Here is a 14,622-nt window from a genome sequence, read left to right as displayed (position 1 = left end):
CAATCATAATATCCATCTTCTTTATAACTAACTAGGACTCCATGATGTATATTTCTCAAATTTTCTTTCTCTGTGTATCTGACTCCATACCTTGGCTGTTGGGAAGAGAGCAGTGATCAGCACGGACCCTCAGTGTCTCTGTAGTCTGCTGACACAGCATCCTCCATGGACCAACTAGGTCATGCGGCAGTTCTGTTTTTAGCTCTTTGAGGACCCTCCCTACTGATCAAATGCCCACCGTGCATAAGAGCTCCTCTTCCCCACTCCTTGTCAGCGTTTGTGGGGGTTGTCTTGATGACGCCTCTTCTGTGGATGCTCTGTGGGTTTAATTAGCAGCTTCCTGGTTGCTAAGGATATTGGACAATTTTCCAATTATTTATGGTCCATTTGTATTTCTTCTTTTTATTCAACTAATTAACCCATTTATCAATTGGGTGATATTTTGGGTGTTTAATTTTGGGGGTTCCTTATAGATCCTTGAGGTTAAGTCCCTATCCTTTGCACATTTGTCATTGATTTCTTCCCAATTCTGTTGGCTTCATTCTATTGATTTTTCCTTTGCCGTGAAGACGCTTTGAATTCTATGCGTTTGTCAGTTCTGTGAGATTTGCTGCTTCTGGCATCCTTTTGAGGAAGAAGTCCTTGCTTATGTTTGTTTCTTTAAGAGTGTTCTCTGTGTGTTCCTCTGGCGGTTTCAGAGTCTCGTGTCTTACATGAATATGCCTGATCTGTCTTAAAATGTTTTGTTTGGGGTGAGAGATGTGGCTCTTGGGTCATTCTTTTAAGTGGGTGATGCTGTTGAACATGGAGGGGTCATTCACCATCACTGCCATCTGTGTTTTATTCTTTTGCCTTCCTGTCTTCCAAGGATCTTATCTTATGTTCCCTTCTAAACGCATTTTAGCCTTTCATTGATATGGACATCCATGCCACATTTTATTCTTAAGGTATGAGACTTACGTCTGGTCGGCGGCTTTACCTGTGTGGACCGAGTTTCTCCACACTGTTTCCTGGAAAGGTGATGCTTCCCTCATTGAACTCATTTTGCGCTTGTTGGATGTGTTGCTGTGTTTCTGAGATGCGCTCTGTTCCGTGGGACACAGTGTCAACCCCTATAGTATACTAAGTCTTGACATTGACTGTGTTCATTCTCTATCAAAATCATTACAGCTATTCTAGCTTCTTCATCTTTCCATATAAACTTTAAACAATCTTATCTTCATACACAAAGAAGGCTGCTCTAATTTTCACAGCCACTGCCCTGTATCTGTACATCACTTGGTAAAAATTTGACCCTTTTGTTTTGTTGAAACTCCAAATTTATGAACACGAAGTTTGCTTGGGTCTTTTGACTAGAAAGAGCAATTTTATTTGGCTGTTTTGTTTGTCTTTCTGTTTGGGGAATGCAGGGGTTACGTCTTTTGTCTGGGTATGATCTAACTTCATCTTTGACATCATGCTGGCGTGCAGATTCACAAAAGTCACCTGAACACGCTCCAGCTTTTGAGTTCTGGGCTATGTCCTCCTTCGTTGTCATCTCTTAATTTTTTTTAATTTTTAAATAATTTTTAAAAACAAGATCACTTTTCTCAAATTAACGCGCAAGCATCACATAGCTAACTTCAGGAAACCACTCAGACACGTGCCCAGTCCCGAGCTCTGTACATCTCAGAGAACTTGTATGCCATTAGGATGGCCACTCTGCAGCTGTTGGGCATCATTTCAGGTCTTAGACATTCTTTACCGATTACATTTACAGTCTCTTACCTACAAAAGAGAAACTATGATCGAGGTTAAGTTCAGAAAGTAAAAGAGGTGGATGGTCTCTTTCCTGCCTTTTGTGTCCACCACAGGTTTTGTTCCTTCCTCATCACATTGTGTTACCCTCTTTAGGGTTCCTCTCTAAACATCATATCCTCATTTACAGCTGTTTACACATCCATTGCAGCTGTGATGTGCATCTGAGATAAAATATAGGGTGTTTTTCTCCCACCTTACTCAATAGGCTTTCCAAATCTAACCATTTTCCTACAAATTTCACCTTTCTGTACAGATGAATACTATTCTGTTTTGCACAAATGTCATTCTTCCACTATCCATTCATTTGCTGGTGGACATCTAGGTTGCTTCCACTCCTTGCTATAGTAGTTAGAGCAGTAATGATCACATATGTGCTGATATCTCTGTAGCAGGATGCGGATTTCCTTGGGTATATGTCATACGGAACTTTCGAACTCATTTCCCTAACGGTGTATTAATTTGCTCTGCCGCCAGAGGTGAATAAGCATTCCTCTCCCCCCACATTCTCTCTAACATTTGTGGTCAGGTTTCTTGATGGAGGCCATTCAGAGAAGGGGAAGGTGGCGTCTCTAAATATTTTTTCTCTGCCTTTTCCTCCTGACTAGGGATGCTGAGCATTCTCAAGAATAGCCATTGGCCATTCCTGCTTCTTCCCTCAACATTTTTCTGTTCATTTCTTTAGCCATGAGGTAGTTTCTTTCCCTTGGTGTTGAACTCCTGCATATCTTTGTAGATTGTGGGTATTAGTGCTCTGAGATGCGGCTGGTAATGTTTCTCTAGTCCTGAAGTTGTCTGGGTGCTCTTCTGGGTTGTTGGGTGTTCTGCTTGGTTTTGTCTGTGCAGAAACATTATTTTCGTGTGGTCCCATCTGCTGATACTTGGGGCTGGTTGTGCTCTTGCTGGCCCCAATGCCTTTAAGAGTTTCCGGCAGGTTGTCATCTACTGCAGCGCCCCACCCCCCATTAGTTTGTGTATGATGACGTCCTGCATAGGATGGAATTGTTTACTCTGTCCTCCATAACCTCCTTTTCATCCCTTTTTAGGTACTCCGAATTTAAGTTTACAGCTTTGCTTACCCATACAGGAGTGATTTGAAGGGGGTTGGGAAATGGCTTTCTAATTAGTTATATAATGTAGGATCAGAAACGTCAAAACCATCAGAATTTTGGGAATTCTTCCTTCCTTCCACACCCTCTCTTAATGAGTGACAAGGGAGAAAGATAACGAGAGAGAGAAATCTCGCGTGTTGAAAGAATTGTGGTTGCCAAAGTAAAGTACTTGCAATTTAATTTACACAAATGTCAGCTAGAAGGCATGTCCGATGTTTTAAAATGGAAGTCTAAAGGGGAAAACAATGCATGATGACTTACTTCAATAATGGCAGCCCAGACCACACAGGCAGGTCCAATCATTCCAAAAGAGGTTGTATGGAAACCACAGAAGAAAGTCGTTTAAATCTGTTCGTTGACTTCTTCGACTGTTTGTTGATCAGTTTAGGTGCTCTGGCAGATAAGATTATGGCACAGGACTCGCCTTAAGATAGCTTGCTATGAAATGAGGCTGGAGTTACCAGAAACACGTCAGAATAGGTGTCATGACCAAGATTTAGGAGCCACACACGTCTGTGTGCACAAATGCATGGGCACTATGTTCACCCATGCACAAGTTCACATGTGTGAGTGTGGACAGTTATGTGTCCCAGGGCACACGAAGAAATCTGTGAGTAATCTTTGGAATTTTCCCTCCTCTTGCACCTCACTTACTTACAACAGGGATGCTTTGTTGGACAGCCCTGGCCCAGGTTCATCCACATGTTCTTCTGCCTCTGCCTCCTATTTCACAGTCACAACAATGAACTATTGGGGACTATTGATAACTTTGATACCTAGGGAGAGAGCTCAGTTGGTAAGGTGCTTGCCTTGCCAACATTAAGTCCTGAATTCAATCGCCAGAACCCACGAGAAATGCCAGGCATGTTGGTACACACTTAAAACCCCAGAACTGGGGGAAAAAGAGACAGAGGGATCCCTAGGGCTCACTGGACAGATGGTCTAGCTTCACCAGTGAGCTCCATGCCAGTGGAGAATGATGGAATTAATCTCCAAATGAAGTTGATGAGATTACTCAGGATGATGCCCGAAGTTGTCTCAGGCTCATACGTGCACGTATACGCACGCACGCGCGCGCGCGCGCACACACACACACACACACACACACACACACTTTACAAAATTATTGCCAGATATGGTGGTGACTCCTCTAATCCCAACATTTGGGAGGGAGAGGCAGGTGGATCTCTGAGTTTTGGTCCAGCCTGGGATATGTACTTAGTTGCAGGCCAGCCAGGGGTATATAATAATAATAATAATATCAAGTAATAACAAAAATCTGTTAATACCCATTTAAAAAAAGGAGTACAAGAAGCCACTTATCTGTAACCTTGTAATGGGGCTATATAATAGTTTAACTTTAATGCCTCTTGAGTTTAAAAAAAAAATATATTTTTAAGTTGGAAAGGTGTGTGTGTGTGTATGTTGCTGTCTGTCTCCCTACCTGCCTGACTGTCTTTCTATCTGTGGAATTTTTAATTTACCAAGGCATCCTGTGAGGGCTCGAGGTTTCGTTTTGTTGACAGTTCTGGTAATCCATCACCCTCCTGGTAAGACTGAACCGGTGTTTCCTATCACAAGCAGCGCAGCCTGCAGTTAAGGCACCATTTGCTGGTAAGGCATCCCACAGGGTTCAAATCCACGATTTTGCTTAAATAGTCTGTACTCTAGCCAAATGAGCTAATCAGCTCCTGGGGGAGTGGCAGGATACACGCATTCCTCACAAGCACTGACATGTGAGGCTTCAGGGTCGCTTCATTCACTGACAAAATCATGACGGATGGAAAAAAAGTCCCTCTGTGTACTTGTTCTTGTTCTTGTGAACGCATCGGCTCGACACTGGAGAAGGAGGTTCTTTCCTACAGTCACAAAGTCTCATGCTCAAAATCTAAGCACAACTGCCTGCAGGAACAGATTCTGCGTTCAGACCAAATGCATAAGGTCGGAAAGAAGTGTGATGTTTTAATGTCGACCTACATAGGCAGAACAGAAGTGAAGGCTTCTGCGTGGCATGGCTCCACGGGCTGCCACTCTGCTCTACCAGAACGGGCATCCTGCACCCCCAGACGCGTCTCATGCAATCTCTCAGATACTGCGCTCCTGAAAATTATCCACTAGCCTTTAGAGATGAGTTATGCAAGGGTGGAGGCTTCCAATATCCATTGTAGTTTTAAAAGTTAATCTTAGAACATGTGTAAAGCGGAATTAGATAGAGCGTCAGTCCCTGTATGTTGTGTGTTACACAGACACATAACACACCCTGGATAGTGTATGTTGGTAGTTAATGGGCCCGACAGACTAGAGAGCATAAAGGCCTCTCTCTTTACAGATTCTAAAATAGTTGATGTTTGACTCTGCTTCGGTCAAATGATTTCACCCCAGCTGAGGAAAGAGCTGGTGTTTGACCATGACAACCTCAAGACTCACACTTCCAGTAACTGTAGCTACTGACACCAACATGTTTCTGAAAAGAGAAAGTGCTTACTTTTAACAACAACAAGGAAAGGAGTTAAGAAATAATATTTGGTTTACTTCCAGGGACGCCTTGTTTTAAACAGAAAACAAAACAAAGCAAGACCATGCACCTCTAGCAAGCCTTGAGAAGCTTGTTCAAACCGCAGATTTATTTCATCTTTTCAGCCTCTGCTTAGTTTGGGATAGGGATGTGTTTCTCCCTTGAAAGTCCAAGAAATTGATTACCCATCACCCCCAAGTATTGTATAATGCCTTCAAATAGTTCTCCCGGAGCCTGGTTCCCATCACCACTGTGAATTTCACAACGTGTTTCCAAATGTGCTTTTAGATATTTTTAGCCCAAGCACTATGCTCCAATATTGTAAACCCTTGTATTCAAGGGGGCTTGGCAAACACTCATGCAGGGCTAGTTTCTTCTCTAGTTATATTGCTTTTTGATATACAATATCAAATCTGCATCCAGAAATGACTACACTCTGTGAAGACTTCTTCAGATGGCTTTTCCATATTCTTTTTATGGAATCTTCACATTTTACCTTTGGGAAGAACTTAGACATTATTAGCTGTAACTTCCTAAGGTTACAGAAATAGAAAAAAGGAAAAATCCTATTCCAGCACCCTGTAGCTTATGAGTGGAAGACCAAGACTGTGAGTCAATAGTCTCACTTCCAAATCTAACATCTTCATTTCATCCCAGCGATGCTCTTCATGATATTAGTATGGCCTCTGTCTAGGCCCAGCCTCCACCCTCTGGGAGCCACTGTTTTCTCTTGCCCTCTTCTGATTGCATGGCTGCTGATCGAAGCAGTAGGACAGACAGCTGTGGAGTCCAGTGAATTGGAAAAATCTGGGAACTTACCAGAGTATGTTGCCCGCTTGGAGAAAAAGACAACTAAGCTATCACACACCCTGGCACCAGAGCACAGGGGTAGGGATGTGCTGTGGGACTCCGAAGAGAAGAGGCGTTAACTGTCCACAGAGTTGGGGAAACTTTGAAGAACAAGTGAGAGTCTTGGAGGGTACTGGAGTCCGCTTAGCAGAAGGGGAACACACGAAGACAAGCTAAGTGGAGGACAAGAAAGGGGAGGAAAAGAGGGAGGTATTTACCAAGTGTTGGAATATCTGTTTATTACAACATACATATGAGATGAGAATATCCCCACACACAGATACACACACACATGCATGGTTGATGAAATGAGAATACCCCCCACACCCACACGCATGGCTGATGAGATGGGAATACCCCACACACACATACACACGCATGGTTGATGAATGAGAATACCCCCCCACACACACACGCATGGTTGATGAGAATACACACACACACACACACACATGCATGGTTGATGAGATAAAAATACCCCCCCAACACACACACACACACACACACACACACACACACACACACACACACGCATGGTTGGGAAATGATGAGCTGGGAGCTGATTGTAAATTTACTGAATGGTGGGTGGAGAGATGGCTCACTGGGTCATGAAAAGTACTGGCTGCTCTTCCAGAGGGCAGGATTCACTCCCAGAACCAAAATGTCAGCTCACAGCTGTCTGTCACTCCAGTTCCGGGGTATTCAGTGCCCTCTGCTGGAGTCTTGGAGCACCAGGCATGCATGCAAGCAAAACACCTACATATAAAAATAATAAAATAAATTTTGAAAAAAAATATTTTTTAAAAATTACTGAATATTTGACCCCTTTATTCGAAGGAGAGAGACAGAGAGAGATAGTGAGAGAAAGAAGAGACAATGTGTGTGCACATAGTCATGTGTATGTGATGTGTATATGTAGTAACAACGGAGGCCAGAGTTTGGTGTCTGTTGTGAGACAGGGTCTCTTTGAACTTGGAGCTCACTGATTCAACAAGCCTGGCCGAGCTGCAAGCTCCTGCGACCTGCCTGTCTCCACACACCCCAGCATATGGATGACAGATGTGTACACACGGATGTTTGATAGTGTGAACTCACACAGGAAGCATGTTACCAAGGGAACCATCTCCCCAGCTCAGGACCTATATTTTTAGGGCGACTGTCTAGTTGGTTGGATGTGTCTTAAGAACTCAAGGAAGCCTTTCTCTGTGGACATTTGCATCGTCATCAATGTTGTGCAATAATCGAAAGTGTCTAGAGTACATCCTTGCTCATATTTAGTTGGAACACCTTTAGAGACAAACTCATTAAAGGGAAGACACACTGTGAGACGTTGTGTGAATTCCCTCAGTTTACCCTAGAGAAACATTACGTGTTGTCTATGGCTCAGAAAAGAAACCCTTTCCTCACACACCTATCTGCAAGGGGTGCTAACATCATTTGAGAGGTTGCCAAACTAAAAGGCAGCCGTTCATTTTCCCCTTGTGCTGAGCAATAAACGGTTTGCCCTGGGATTGTCGGCCTCGTACATTTCTTCTTCGTCTATTTATTCTCATACTCATAACTGTCTTGTGTTATTGAACAACCCATCCCATGCTGCCTTTTCTCTCCTCCCTACTCCCCATCTCTTCAGGGACTTGTTATGTAGTTCAGGGTATTTGCAAACTCACACTCGTTCTGTCTCAGCCTCCTGAGTGCTGGATGGAAGGCGTGTGTCACCACGGCCTCCTGGGTGCTAGGATGAAGGCGTGTGTCATCGCACCAGACTGTTCGTTACATGTTTCCTATTTCTCCATTAGATGGAAATTTGTTCCCTTCACCAGGAGTTTTTGAAGATTTTTTCTTACATATCTTTTAACAGCATGCTATTTTCAAACTGTGAGTCTGACCTATTTCAGGTTTCTCCCTTATCAACAGGGTTAAGGCAAAGACCTATTTGTGCTAACCACTCTGCTTGGTTTCGCCTCTGCCACTGTAATTTATGTCCTTTTGGATCCCATTCTTCCTTGTTTCTTCTCTCTGTTTGTTTCATGTTCAGATTTTCTTTGTACTTTTCTCTCTGCTGGCTTGAAAGCCCTACATTCTTTCTCTTATTCATAGTTACACAAGTATTTTTTATGAACAAATTGGAACCTGCTTTTTCTTGCCATTTTATCATATTGGTACATGTGAATGAATTGCTTTCTTATTTCCACTTATCTACCTGGTTCTCTTGTATCTTAAATATTCCTTCTTCATATTATGCAAAAGTTATTTTTGTCTCTTATCAAGTATTTTCTTTCTTTCTTTCTTTCTTTTTTTTTTTCTTGATTTTTCGAGACAGGGTTTCTCCGTAGCTTTTGGTTCCTGTCCTGGAACTAGCTCTTGTAGACCAGGCTGGCCTCGAACTCCCAGAGATCCGCCTGCCTCTGCCTCCCGAGTGCTGGGATTAAAGGCGTGCGCCACCACCGCCCGGCTCAAGTATTTTCTTGAGAAAAGGGAGCTTTACTTGTTTTTTGTTTCCGTTTTCACAATTATTTAATGTGACACCAGACTGTGACTATACATGTTCCACGTTTCTCACTCTCAAGCAGTTGATTTAACACTATTTTTCACAATCTATGTTCTTGATTTTTATTTCATTAGCCAATGAAATGTCTTTATTTTCTAGAATGAGGTGTATCACCCGTGTACATGCTCAATGTCTTCCTTGTTCTTGCCCAGCGTTCTGACTCTTTGGATCCATACTGCCCTTTGACACAGCTCTCTACCTCAATTCATGCTGATTTTCCCCTGGAATTTGTATTTGCACTGGAGACATGAAGGACCTGCTTGATGCTCATCGCTATCTTATTGATTTTCCTCGTAAGCTTGTGATGTGTTTCCTTCCTGCTGGCTGTGGCTTTTGTTGATTTCACTTGGATATTGCTGTGAATCTTACAGTCTCAGCCTTGATAACATGATAGTGACTACGGCTGTGCCTGCTTGGTTCTGCTGTCCTGCAATTCTATTGCTCCTGTCATTTATCCCCAGTAGCAAGGGTCATTTTGCAGTCGTATTTTCTTGCTCTTATGTATGACTGCCTTTATCTCAGTCACTTTCCCCTGCAAACGCCAGCTTCTCTTTAAAGGAGGACTTGCTGCCTTGCACTAACCTGAGGTTCCTGATGCTCAGTGTTCGGGTGAAGATATGTCTGTTATAATGTGTAATTCAAGAGCACTTACTGGTCACTAAAAAAAATGCTTTGAAGTAATAGTTCCTTCCCTTATGCCAAACTGTTTTCCATAGGCAGAGATTTATTAGTATTTTAAATGTCTCCCTCATTTTTAAAGTTTTAAATGGATTCAGAGCTAGAATATTCTAGTATATGCCATGGGAGTTTGATAGTCTATTTTTTTAATGTAATGAAGAATTATAGAACCACGGTTATTTTCCTAATAGCTGCCTTTTACTATGAATCTTACTTTTGATGTGATTGCTTCATGCCTTTGGCATGGAAATTCATGCTCCTTGGTTGTGGCTTTTCCCAATACCCAGACCCACCTCATGGCTGTGCTTCGTTTGATTACTTAGCTGAACACCGCCAAGTCCCTTTCGCTAGTAAATGTCTTATTTTTTTGAGCTGTTTTACAGATGGGCAGCCCCAAAGGGCTGAAGCTATGAATTCAAAGCCACAACTGTCAGTGTAGAGGGGCGATCGAAGCAAGGTCAGTTAGATTCTGCCGTTAGTCTTTGCTCCCCGTGAGCCTGGCAGAAGCAGGGTTTTTTTCATTCCTTCTTCTTCACAAAACCATTTCCCATCGGTTAAGTTTTCCCTCTGGCCCTTAGGCTTCTCCTCATCCCTTGTCAAGGGTTTCCAATGGAAATGATGGGGGTGATTTTGCAGATCTGCACTGAGGGAACACAGGGATCTTAGGGTAGAGGTGGGGTGACTGCACAGAATGGGGAGATGAAATATGTATTTCCTATTTGCTATGATTTGCTTAATCTGTGGAGTGTCAGTTTTCCCAAAAATCAACCCAGACATGTCATAATGTCATATTTTATGACAGACACTCGTGTTGGCTAGAGAGGTTTCATACCTTACACATAACAAATGAAATATGTCAGCCTTTAGGGACAAACGGCTCAGTGGTTAAGAGCACTAGCTGCTCTTCCAAAGGATGTGGGTTTGAGTCCCAGCACCCACACAACAAGCAAAAGCTATCTATAACTTCAGTTCCAGGGGATCTGATGCCCTCTTCTGGCCTCTGTTGGTATTGCATTCATGTGATACACATACAAGCCTGCAGGCAAAAGACACACATAAAAATACAAAAAAAATCTTTTTTAAAAGCTTCTTTTCTGCTTGAAATATATAATAATTATTTCTATGTAGAATGATTATCTCCACCCCATTATATTTTTCTAAGTTTCTATGGACATAGTACATAAACAGACTTCAATGGCCACTTTTCTGCCCACAGCTTGCCCATCAGGGACGTATAAACCTGAAGCTTCTCCAGGAGGAATCAGCACATGCATCCCATGTCCTGATGAAAACCACACCTCTCGACCCGGAAGCACATCTCCTGAAGACTGTGTGTGCCGAGAGGGGTACCGGACATCCGGTCAGACCTGTCATGGTAAGCCACCTACTGTGAGCAAACAGGAAATAGAAAGCTGACCTTGAGCTCTGTAGTACAGAGTGGTGTTATCACTCAATACATTTAGGGTGGTCTTTCACATCCCCGTCTTTGGTCACACTGCAGGGACAGGGGTGCCATTTGCTCCTATTACATAGCATTTATTAGCACTAAACACACAGGCTTCCTGATCTAGAGAATAGATCTGAGCTCATAGGAGCAGTGTAACTGCAGAAACCATGAATTAGTACCTAGAAATGAGCAATACTACAACATCAGCAATGAATTTGAACGGCAAATCAGCTTGTCTTGGACCTGGTAGTACTCAAATTCATTTTTAAAAAGTTTTTTTTCATAAATATTTTCCATTGTGTCAAAAGTAGAAATATTTACATAGTATATAGTGCATGGCAGAAGCTGTGACATTTTCCTGAGTGCTGGGATTAAAAGTGTATGCCACCACACCTGGCTCTTTATCTCTTCATTATTTTATTCTACCTTTATTAATAGGGAAAATATCTAATGATCTATGAAAGTCAAGAACTAGGGACTGGGGAATATAGCTTGGTGGTAGAGCATGTGCCTAGACACATGAAGTCCTGGGGTCCAGCACCAGAGCTGGAGAGAAAGTCTACGAAATCTTACATTCATCTGTACCAGTATAAAAATAAAACCCTTTGAAGCTTAAAAGACAGTGTCCAGCCTATGTTACATTTTAATTGGTAGTAATACTTACTATGTAGGGGTTCTTGTTCCAAACATACTTAAAAATTGGATGGGCCAAACGGGAAGACTGTGGGAAATTAGTATCTAGAAATAAAGATGTATATATGGAGACAGACAGGCAGATCATTGGACAGATGGCATGCTTTGCTAAATAAACTGAAGCAATTCAGTTACATAGACAAAAATCTAACTTTGCTTTTGGTTTTTTCTCTGTTAGTTGTCCACTGCCCTGCCCTGAAGCCTCCTGAAAATGGTTTTTTTATACAAAACACTTGCAAAAACCACTTCAATGCAGCCTGTGGGGTCCGATGTCGTCCTGGTTTTGACCTCGTGGGAAGCAGCATCCATTTGTGTCAACCCAACGGTTTGTGGTCCGGGACAGAGAGCTTCTGTAGAGGTATGCAGTCCGGCCAGTTCATGTCGTTTCCTGGTTGTCCTGTCCAACTTTCACAGTTCGGAGTCTAATGGGCCAGTTATTTGCTCCTACTCCTAAGAAAGGGAAAACTGAGGAAGGCTGAGAACCACTAAGCTTGACTGACCCCATCATTGCCAACTACACCATTCATAGTCTTTTAATGAACAGGCAAAGATGTCTGTCTAGAGCAGTGGTTCCCAACCCACCTGATGCCGCAATTCTTAATACAGTTCCTCATGTTGTGGCAACCCCTACCATAATATTATTTTCATCGCTACTTCATAACTGTAATTTTGCTACCATTATAAATAGTAATGTAAACATCTGATGTGCAGGATGTCTGATGGGTGCCTCCTGTGAAAGGTTCATTCGATCCTCAAAAGGGCCATGGCCCACGGATTGGAAACTGCTGGTCTAGCGGTAAATGGACAGGTTACTCAAACTTCCATAGTCAAGATGGGGTAAGAAGAACATTAGGAAAGATGCCAAGACTTGGGATAGTCAGAGTGAAGGCTGGATTCCCCCCCACAAGACAGGACTTGCGTCACACCAGAATTTTGCAGTGGAAGCACCTCAACACAAATGTCTCCAGCTCTAGGAAGTGGAGAACGGGTTATGGTGAGATTACAAGGAGCCAAGTCAAGCCAGTAAGAAAGAGTGGGAACAGCAGTGGGAGTCATGGCTTCCACAGCAAGGACAAAATGGTGTCTCAAATCCTCCCCCCAAATTTGACCATCTGTTACCTGAGTTCCTAGTTCTTACAACTACATAGCCCAGCCTTCAAAAGCTTCACAAGGCAGGAAGGCGGAGGCTTCCCAAGGAAAGGTAAAAGCAAGTCAGGGACTTGAGGACTCCCTCCAACTGCCTGGCCCCCAATGCTACTCTGTAAGAGTACTAGATTTGGGATATAAGTATATGTAAAATTTAATAATTGATTTTTCTGAAGTTCAGACTTATTTGGACATCTTGGTGGACTGATTTCTTCATGACTGAAACTGGAAGCCTTACTCTGTCCATCATCAATGTCCTTCACTGAGGACTTGACTTCTCCAAGGTGCCACAGTTTCACCCAGATCACTGGGTAAAGGGTGCTGCCTCCTGAGAACCTCTGTGCATCTATAACCGTAAGGGGCGCTCACTGACTTGCATTCCAAGAGCATTTGAAAGTTCTACAGACATCCGTTGTCTGTGTTTATTCGCTACTAAAACCGAACCCAGTAATAAATAGGAAAGTATTCCAATCAGCTCTTTATCATGCAGCCTGCCAAAAGTCGAGGACAAACTATGGCCAAAATGGCTGACAGGGAAGCATGAAAAATTCAAGAGTTGAGCCTCAAAGGCAATGGCATCAAATAAAGTAAGACTAGGATTCCAAAGAATCGAGGAGACGTCAAAGAGTCACGAAACCTTAGAGTGAGGAGGGGGGGTCAAAACTACTGCACAATAAAGCATACTCAACAGCCAGATTAATAAACTGAAAAATAAAACCTGAGAAAGTAGTAGAGGATAATTTCAGAGATAACAGAATTCTGACAACGCGTAAATTGACAGAAGAGCAGACGCTACAAGTGCCCCTCTCTTGTTAGGAAGTCAGAGAGTGGATGGGGCGGAGGAGCGGCTGCAGCAGAAGATCAAAGGACATACTCCCAAGATGAGATCTCAGAAACAAATGTGCACAACCAAAACCTTCTAATCTAGTTCAAAATCAGTTAGTGAATGCCAGAAAAGAGTATAAAAAACAGATCGATGTCTGGAAATAATCTTAGTGACATTTTTGAATGCCCCAGAAAAACACAAAACAGCATTGGCTTCCTAATTTCAAATATCATTACCTCCAAGAGGCTCCGACCAGCCCGAGGCTCTTTAGTGGGCATTCAAAATGTCTGGAGATGTAGGACTCTGAGAGAAAGGACTCAGAATACTGATTTCCAGTCTCAAGCCACTGTTGATGTGTGAAGGCAAAGGAAGGCCATTTTCCGTCAAGCAGTAAAGCCCACACATCCTCACTAAAATAATTGTTCTGACCACATCTAAAATATTTTCCTTGAGGCCACCAGTTACTGGCAGTTCCCAGGTCTCTGTGAAATGTCTATTTTTTTCTCCAAATAGTGGACAGTGAAGAAAGCAGATATTTTAACTTTCTCCACACGACTTCTCAAAGGGGGAAAGCAGAGTGGACAGCCCACCGTCCCTTCAGAGAAAGGTCCTAACCTTGACTCCCTGTCTTCTATAGTCTAAACCCAAACCTTCTGCCCTACACTAACAGCTATAGAAGTCCACGGTGCCTCTTGGAAAACTGTTCCTTTGTAAGCCTTGTATGATGCCTTTGATATCCGTCTGCATAAGCGCTTGTGTCTCATTAACCTCTTCAGTCTGATAGGTGTGGCCCTAAGGTGTTCACTGCAGTCTTCCCTCATTCTAGCCCGTATGTGGTGTCAGGTTCACTCAGGGATGCATGCATGTTATTTGGTTAGAAACTCGTGTTGGAATCCAACCCTACACAATTTTGGAAGGAAACTGAAAATAGGAAGCCCAGAAGATAAGTTAAGAGTATCAGCGACTTTGTCACGACTCCATCTTTACATCTTTACACATCTTTACTTGATT

The 14,622-nt window shown here is 42.8% G+C and overlaps 1 protein-coding gene across 1 annotated transcript in view; it reads left to right on the top strand.

Moving 5' to 3' along the window:
* Svep1 (sushi, von Willebrand factor type A, EGF and pentraxin domain containing 1) overlaps positions 1-14,622 on the top strand; it is a 154,486-nt gene that overhangs the window by 45,813 nt on the left and 94,051 nt on the right. The window contains exons 4-5 of the mRNA XM_041657727.1: positions 10,716-10,874; positions 11,818-11,997. Of these exons, the coding sequence (XP_041513661.1) occupies positions 10,716-10,874; positions 11,818-11,997 (339 nt within the window). The remainder of the gene's footprint in view (positions 1-10,715; positions 10,875-11,817; positions 11,998-14,622) is intronic.

Source organism: Microtus oregoni, unplaced genomic scaffold (genome assembly GCF_018167655.1).
Source record: "Microtus oregoni isolate MIOR12 unplaced genomic scaffold, Mior012 000008F_ref0000371, whole genome shotgun sequence".
Taxonomy (NCBI): domain Eukaryota; kingdom Metazoa; phylum Chordata; class Mammalia; order Rodentia; family Cricetidae; genus Microtus; species Microtus oregoni.
The sequence above is the reverse complement of the archived record's forward strand: the minus strand, read 5'-3'. Positions and strand labels throughout refer to the sequence as shown.